General features: G+C 67.9%; 2 protein-coding genes across 2 annotated transcripts; both read right to left on the reverse strand.

Annotated features, from left to right (window-relative positions):
• Window positions 1-662: 662 nt before the first annotated feature.
• On the reverse strand, window positions 663-1,808 carry AURANDRAFT_1883 (hypothetical protein; the record flags this gene model as incomplete). The annotated part of the gene is made up of 1 exon (XM_009035277.1): window positions 663-1,808. A coding segment is annotated over one exon (1,146 nt), but the record flags the coding sequence as incomplete, so codon positions are not given.
• A 4,110-nt stretch (window positions 1,809-5,918) lies between these two features.
• Window positions 5,919-6,569, reverse strand: AURANDRAFT_6432 (hypothetical protein; the record flags this gene model as incomplete). Its single annotated transcript, XM_009035303.1, has 1 exon — window positions 5,919-6,569. A coding segment is annotated over one exon (651 nt), but the record flags the coding sequence as incomplete, so codon positions are not given.
• Window positions 6,570-8,374: the final 1,805 nt, after the last annotated feature.

Below are 8,374 nucleotides of genomic sequence, written 5' to 3' on the forward strand. Positions count from 1 at the left end.
GCCTCGCCGCGACGACCGCGGAGATCCTCCGGCCGTCGACGGCGCGGCGCGCGACGTCCGACGAGGGCCTCGGCGTCCGGCGGACGCGACTCCCGCGACCGGCTGAACGACTTCGGCCTCCGGGAGCACGAGGTCGCGGGCGACGGCAACTGCCAGTGCCGCGCGCCGGCGCACCAGCTCGCGGCGGACGTCGAGCGGCGCGGCGAGGTCCGCGCGCGCGTCGCGCGCCGGCTCGCGCTCGAGCGCGAGCGCTACGAGGACTTCTGCGTCGTCGACGAGGCCTCGGTCGACGCCGACTTCGACGGCTTCGTGCGGCGCATGGCCAAGGACGCGGAGTGGGGCGACAACGTGACGCTCCAGGCCGCGGCCGACGCGTACGGGGTCTACGCGTGCCTCGACGTCCTACGCCGAGCGCGGCATCCTCCGCGTCGAGCCCAAGGCGCCGCCGGCGCACGCGCGGACCATCTGGGTCGCCTTCTGGGCCGAGGTCCACTACTCCTCCATCATGCCCGCGTAGGAAACGGCCCTTACACCTAGAGCTTGTCGCGGAGGACCTTCGCGTGCTCGAGCAGGCCCTCCTCGTGCTCCTCGTCGGGCCCCATGTCCTTGAGCATGGCCTCGTAGGCGTCGAGGTGGGTTCGCGCGTCGTCGGGCTTGTCGTCGTTGGCGAGGGCGATGGCGTAGTTGAGGCGCGTCGTGTAGTCGTCGGCGAGCTTGAGCGACTTGTCGAAGGCCGCGAACGCGTTCGCCGCGTCGTCCATCTTCGACAGCGCGACGCCGAGGTACATGTAGGACTGGGCGTAGTCGCCCTTGAGGTTGATGGACGTGTTGAAGTGGTGGAAGGCCGACGCGTACTGCTCCGTGTGCAGGTGCACGAGCCCCAGATTGAAGGAGATGATCCACTCGAAGGGGTCGTAGTAGAGCGCGCGCTTGAGGCAGGACACGGCGGCGACGTTCTTGCCCTTGCCGAAGAGGGCCATGCCGATGTTGTTCCAGAGCTGGGCGCTGTGGGGCGTCTGCACCGCGGCGACGCGGTACTTGTGGAGCGCGACGTCCATGTCCTTGTTGTCCTGGATGATGGACCCGGCCGCTAAGATCGCCTTCGGGTTCTTCGGGTCGTGGGTCAACGAGTTGCCCAGGAAGTCGAAGGCGCGCTGGTGCTCGTTGAGGCGCAGGTAGGTCAGCCCGATGGTGCACAGCAGCTCGGGGTTCTCGGGGCTGAAGTCGAGCGCGTCCTGGTAGACCCGGAGCGCCTCCTTGTGGTTGCCCATCTGCTGGTAGACCTTGCCGAGCTGCATGAAGGTCGCGTCGTGGCGCCCGATGCCGTTGGCCCGCGTGAAGGCCTCGATGGCCTTGTCGTACTGCTTCAGGTACGCGTGGCAGAGGCCCGAGTTGTGCCAGAGCTCCCAGTCGTTGCCGTCGCCCGCGTCCGCGCGGCCGCCGTCGGAGCTCGACCGCTGCATGTCCGCCGACATCTCCCGCGCCTGCTTGTAGACGCCCAGCGCCGCCTTGTGCTTGCCCAGGAGGTAGAGGCTGTGGCCGACCTGCTTCAGGTTCGCGACGTTCGACGGGTTCAGGCACGTCGCGCTCTGGAACAGCGTCAAACTCTCCTGGATCTTGCCCTGCTGGCGCATGATGAGCGCCTTGATGTAGAGCGGGTACTCGTTCAGGCCCCCGCTCTCCTCGAGGGCCTGCTCGACGACCTTGAGGCACTCCCCGAACTCCTGGCGGCCGTACAAAAGGCTGATGAGCCAATTGAACCGCTCCGGCGACTTGAAGACCTCCTTCTTCTTGCGCATACCCGGCTTGGCGTCGGCCATGCGCTCGCTGCGCGGGGACCGCGCCTCGCCGGGGTACCGCATCGGCGGCCCACAACCGCGGGCAGCTTTATGTTTTGTCGGCCGTGTTGCCCTTCATCGACGACGGTGCACTTTTGCTGACAGCATCGATGCGCGCGCGTTCCCGCCCGGAATCTCGCTGAACGCAGCGACGAACGCAGCGCCGCAACACCACAACATGCGCCCTGAATCTCGCTAAACGCAGCGACGAACGCAGCAACCACAACAGCGCAGAACCGCTCGACGATGATCCGCGACGAGACGCCGCAGTCCGCGGAGAAGGGCAAGGACCGGCGCCACCGCAACACCATGTCGACGTCCGCCGTGCCGGAGCTCGAGGCCCTGGTCAACGCGCGGCCGGACCCCAAGTCCAACGACTCGCTCGCCGAGCTCGGCTTCTCCGGGCCCTACTTCCGCGAGGCCGAGGCGCTGCGCGAGTCCGGCGTCCGCTACGGCGCGGTGTCGCCGGCCGCGCTGCCGTCGCCCGGCGCGAGTTTGTACGCGGTCTACCGGCCCGCGGTGAAGCCCACGCGGAAGCGCTGGCTCATGCTGTTCTACCTGTCGGCGCTGGCGCTGCTGTCGGACTGGATCTGCTTCGCCGCGGCGCCCATCGCGCCGCTCATCGCGCGGAACTTCCGGCTCCACGACTCGCACCTCGTGAGCTGCTTCCTCGCGACGAACGTCGTCTTCTGCCTCCTGGAGCCGTCGGTCGTGCGCCGGGTGGGCCTGCGCGGCGCCGTCGTCGGCGGCGCCGTCGCCATGGCCGTCGGCTGCGTCTTTCGGTCCCTGGCGTCGGAGCTCGCGGTCACCTCCGGCTACGCGGCCGCGGGCCTCGACGCGGTGCCGGTTTCGGACGACGGCGCGCCGGGCGGTTCCGACGACGACGACGCCGCGACGCCCCTGGACACGGCCTACTACGCGCCCGCGTACTTGGTCGTCGCGGGCACGATGCTCGTGGGGGCCGCGCAGCCGTTCTTCCAGTGCACGCCGTCGCTCCTCGCCGCGAACTGGTTCGGCGACGGCGAGACGACGCTGGCGGCGACCGTGGCGCTCAACAGCAACCAGCTCGGCATCGCGCTGGCCTACGCCGTGGGCGCGGGCCTCGTGCGGTCCGACGGCGATTTGGCGATGTACAACCGGTGCTTGGCCGCGCTCGCGACGCTTTTGGCGTTCGGCTGCTCCGTCCACTTCGCGTCGCTGCCGTCGCGCGCGCCGTCCGCGGCGGCGCTGCTCGCGAAGCAGCGCGAGCGGAGCAAGAAGGAGCGGCGCCGCGACTTCGAGGGCCTGCGGCGGACGAACGCGTCGCCGTCGCCGACGACGGTGCTCTCCCACGCGCGCCGCCAAACGCCGCGGCGGCGCCTCGCGCGCTGGATGGTCCAGGGCCGCCAGGTCGGCAAGGGCGCCCTCGACCTGACCGTCGATCTGTGGACGTCGCTGCGGGAGCTCGCCGCGGTCGGCGGCTTCCGGGGCTGCGTCGTCGCGTTCGTCGCGTCGATCGTGACGTCGAACCTCGTGTCCACGTTCCTGCCGCACCTCGTCTACGAGGGCGAGAGCCGCTACGAGCCCGTCGCGCAGCGCGGCGCCGTGCAGCGGCGGCGCGTCGCGGGCCTCGGCGCCGGCTTCCAGGTCTGCATCTTGGCCGGGTCCGTGGGCTTCGGGTCCTACGTCGACGCGTCGAAGCGCTACAAGGCCGCGACGGCCGCGGCGCTCGCGGGCACCGTGGCGGCGCTGCTCATGGTCGCGCGCGACGAGACGACGCGCGCGTCGCTGGACGGCGCCCTGCTCCTCCTCGGGTTCCTCGTCGGGCCCGTGCAGCCGCTCGCGGCGGAGCTCGCCGTCGAGACGACGCACCCGGACGGCGACGAGAACACGATCGTCGCGCTCATGCAGACCGCGGGCAACCTCGCGTCGGCCTGCGCCGTGCCGCTCTTTTTGTCGCTGCAAAAGGCGGCGGCGGCGCGCGGCTGGGAGGCGCGCTACGACCTCCGCGTGGAGTACTTCGCGCTCGCGGCGGCCGTCGCGGCCGCGGGCGCCGTCTTCGCCGCGCAGCTCCGGGGCGCCGCGCTCGGCCGCGTCGCGGCGAACGCGTCCGCGGCGAACACGCCGACCTTTGAGGACGCCGCGCGGCGGCCCAAGCACCTGAGCGGGTAAGGGAGTGATATGCGTCTGAGGCTGACGTTAGACGCCTCAACAACGGACTTGCAGTGTCGAAGCTTCTAAAGGAGCTCAGTGTGGTCGAGCAACTTCTCGAGCACGTGAGCACTTACGTGAGCTTCAGCCAAGCATGTTGAAGAAGCGCCGCAGACCTCATCGAAGGAGAGCATGCAGGGCAAAACTACGCGTCCCGGCGGCACCGATGGCGAGTTCGTCGGCAACCTGGGCGACCCGGAGGCGCCGCAGCGCCGCGATGCCGCCCCAGTGCAGTTGATCCACCCGGGGCATCCGGACTTCCCGCCGGGAGCGACGCGAGATGGCGTGCAAGTCCAAGGCCTCAACCTCTTGGCCGGCGCGGCCTCGACGGCCGCCCCGCTCGCCCTGCCCCTGCACGAGCCATCGTCCCTGCTGATCCTGAAAAGCACCGCTCACCTGGGCATTGGCGGGTTCGGCGTCTACACGAAGGTCAAGATCCTCGAAGGGAAACGCATGTGCGAGTACAAAGGCGAACTCATCGACCAGGACGAGGCGGACAAGCGCGCGCTGTTGCGGCGCGACGCCTACCTCATGTGCTGCGGGGGCGGCGACGACAGCGACAGCGACAGCGACAGCGACCGCGAGTACGAGTACATCGACGCCGCGAACTCCACCTGCATCGCGCGCTGGATCAACCACCGCAAGAAGCACGACGCCAACGCGTACGCGCTGGTCGTCGCGGGCACGCCGCCGCAGCCGCCGCGCATCTACATCCACGCGAAGTGCAACATCCGGAAGGGGACGCAGCTCTTCATCGACTACGGCTCGAACTACGACTTCCCGGGCAAGGTCGTGGGCAAGAAGACGTACCGTGGCTGGCGGAAGCCGCCGACGAGCTCGACGGCGAGGTCCGGCGTCACCTCAGGAGGATATCGTCCCCCTCCCCATCACTCTGAGCAGCTGCCGACGCGCGCGGATCTGAAACGTGCCCGTGAGGAGGCGGGTGAAGACGACGAAGAGATGGAAGAAGACGACGAAGACGACGAAGAGGAGGAGCGGGAAGTGGATTTGTACGGCTCGGAGTCGGAGGACGACGCGGTCATGGGCGGGTGTCTGGAAGAGGGCGACGTCGGCAAACTGCAGCAGTGGTTGGGAACACAGGTCGCAGGTCAAGGTCTACACAGTTTACAGCGAGAGCCGTACACGCTGGACCATCTGAGTAAAGACGCGGAAGGGTATGAAAGCGAGAAGCTCAACGTCATCTTGGAGTGGGCCGAGCGGGAGGAGGACGACGACCCGCAGCAGGTGGCGCTAGAACAGGAGTTTTTGAACAAGCGCTTCTACGACGAGGAGGAAGAGGAAAGGAGGGAGATCAGGGGGATTTGCTTCGACGACGACCACTCCGCGTGGGTGGCAGAGACGGTCGAGGTAGACTCGCGGAACCGCCTTCTCGAGGGCACGGATGCGGAATACGGCCTGCTTGGGGCTGATCTGCAGGTCATGCGGGAGATGATGGCGGCGTATTCTTCTCTAGTTCGAGACGCTAATTGAGCATAGCTTAGAGGGCTCCGGGACGCGCTTCGTCACGGCGCTGCGCTTATTCTTCGAGCCGCCTGACGGCGCCGCGGCCGGCGTCGGCGCGGGCGACGCCGTCGGCGCGGCGCTCGGCGCTGCCGTGCTCGGCGCCGGCGTCGTCGGCGCCGGCGTCGGCTTCGCGGTCGTCGGCTCCGCGGTGCTCGGCGCGGCCGTCGGCTTCGCGGTGCTCGGCGCGGGCGTCGGCGCGGGCGACGGCGCGACGGGCGCCGGGGTGTCGGCGACGGGCGCCGCCGTCGGCGCGCCGTCGAGGGCGCCGCCGAAGTCGACGCCGCCGTCGGCCGTCGTCGGCGCCGTGGTCGTCGGCGGCTTCGTGTGGTCGCTCGCGTAGGCGCCGAGGTCCAGCGCCGGGCAGTCGTCGTCGTTGGGCGTGCTCCCCGTGATGGCCACGAGCTCCGCCGGGCAGCACACGCGGCGGAAGCGCACGTAGGGGTTGTTCCTCGTGTCGCCCTCGTTGTAGAGGTAGTCGTAGCGCCAGACGCAGCCCGACCGCAGGTCGTCGGGCGGGCGGCCGCAGCCCGAGTTGTCGCAGTCGAAGACGCCGCTGTCGTAGCCCGGGAACTGGATCGCGCAGCCCGTGTCGAAGATGCCCTGGCCCGCGCTCGGGATCTGGAGGTCGAAGCTGTGGTCGTCGGTGACGGCGTAGCCCATGTTCGTCACCTCGATGACGTGCGACCGGCCGACGAGCGACGCGTGCGCGCCGCCGCCCCAGCCGAAGGTCTCGTCCGTCCACACGAGCTCGTAGCACTGGCCGCGGTTGCTGTCGCCGTCGAGGCCCGTGATGCCGCCGACGGCAGCGGCCGCGAAGCCCAGCGACACGCTGTCGTTGTAGGTCCAGGGCTGGTTGCTCGCGCAGGACGCCGCCGTGCCCCCGCCGCCGACCGAGATCACGTCCGGCGACGAGAGCGTCGCGCCCGTCTCCGCCTCGCACGAGAGCACGGGCGCGTCGACGTCACCCTCGCCGCTCCAGGAGCACGACGGTTTGCAGCAGTCCCAGTAGCCCGTCGTGTAGGTGCCCTGGTGCCAGTCGCCCCCGGCGAAGGTCGGCGTGGCCGTCGCGCTCGGCGCGTCCGTGACGTCGCACCAAATGTGGCCGCAGTCCATCACGTGGACGCGCCGCCGCCGCAGAAGTTCGTCGTGTCGGCCTGCGACTCGCAGGCGTGGGCTGACCGATGGTGGCACCATGGTCCCGCGCGCAGGCGGAAAATATTGAATTCAAGGTAGCCTCGTGTTGAAGCTCATCGACTCGGGCTCGAGAGCATGGACGGAGAACCCAGCGAAAACCTGACGTCTTCGGACGGCCTCACCCTCGAAGAACGCGCCGCATGGCTGCTTCGGCGTAAGACGCGCGGCGCGGCCATTGCGCTCACGCATTTTCATCCTCTACACTGCATAATCGGCCAGCATATCTGGCACAAGTTCGCCGTCTCTAACCACAACGTCATGGACAAGATCGCGCGGTCCCTCGCGCAGCGCCAGGCCGTGACGACGGTCCCGCGCGACGCGTTCTACACCTGCCCCGAGGACTACCCGGGGCCGGCCGTCGACTACTCGAAGGGCTACGCGACCTTCGAAGTCCGGAACTCCGCGGTAGTCTACAAGGTGCCCCCCCTCGACGTCTTCGGCCTCGACTGGCGCCTCGGCGAGGGGCCGCCCCACACCGCACTGTCCATCGCGCGCATGGGGCGGGCCCTCGTGGGCGAGCGCATCGAGCTCGTCAACTTCCAGGGCAAGACGGGCAGCTGGGTCGAGTACGAGGTGCTCAACTTCGACCCCGACGGTCGATTTATCAAAAAGTTGCGGAAAGGCGGAGGCACAGACTGCAGAGCTACTGTGGGTGGCACCTACACGGTCCGACGCGTCGGCGGTGAAAGAGACGAACTCGTGGATATGTCGATCGAACAGGTGCGGCTCCCGAATCCTGCTCCTTCCACTCAGAAAAATTTTGATGACAGCATCAGACGGATTTGGAAACTGGTTTTCGATCTGCAGGAGCTTATGCCTTACGGAGATTGGGAGACCCGCCATCGGGCGCAAGAGTTGATGCTTTCGGCCTATTTCCAAGTCAACGACCCCGATGCATTACCATTGTCGTCGTGGAACTGGAGGCCATCTGGGCCAGATTTCATGGCCCCCTTCTTCTGGAGGGGGCCGTTGGACAGGGCGACGAAGACTTACCTGCTGATGTGCTATTCCTTGGACACAACCCCATTCCAGAGAGGGACGTTTATTTCAGCGACAAGGTGGATGAAGTGGACAGGGGCCCGGACAATTTTTAAGTATTTTGACAGCGTATGCAGAAATTTGGTACAGGCTGAAGCGCCACCCCGCGAGCTTAATGCGTGCTGTCCATGCTGCGGCTCAATGGCAACTCTCCTGATGCACCACACGAGCTTCAGCGGTATCGGCGGCTATGTCTGCTGGCACTGCGACAGGAAGTTCGCCAGCTTAGATATATGCGGGCGCCCGTCTTAAGTGCTCTTCATGGCCTCGATCATCGGTTCGTCGTCGCCGTTCGCAGGTGCCCGACGTTGAAGTCCTCGTTGACGATTCGTTGACCTCAACTAAACGTACTTGGCTCCAAGGCTTGGCAATGGGCGTTCGTGGCCGCGCAACAGTCTTGCGGCGCCCCTCGGTCCTCGCGGCGCTGCTCGTCAACGCGGCGCATGCCTACGCGCCGCCGGCGACGCGCCGCCCGCGGCGCGCGCCGGGCGTCACCGTCGCGAAGTACCGCGGTCCGAAGCAGGAGATGGACTACCTGGACGTGCTGGCCGACGGGAGCGACGCCTGGCGCTGGACGACGACATCATCGG

This window comes from Aureococcus anophagefferens (assembly GCF_000186865.1).
Source record: "Aureococcus anophagefferens unplaced genomic scaffold AURANscaffold_3, whole genome shotgun sequence".
Taxonomy (NCBI): domain Eukaryota; class Pelagophyceae; order Pelagomonadales; family Pelagomonadaceae; genus Aureococcus; species Aureococcus anophagefferens.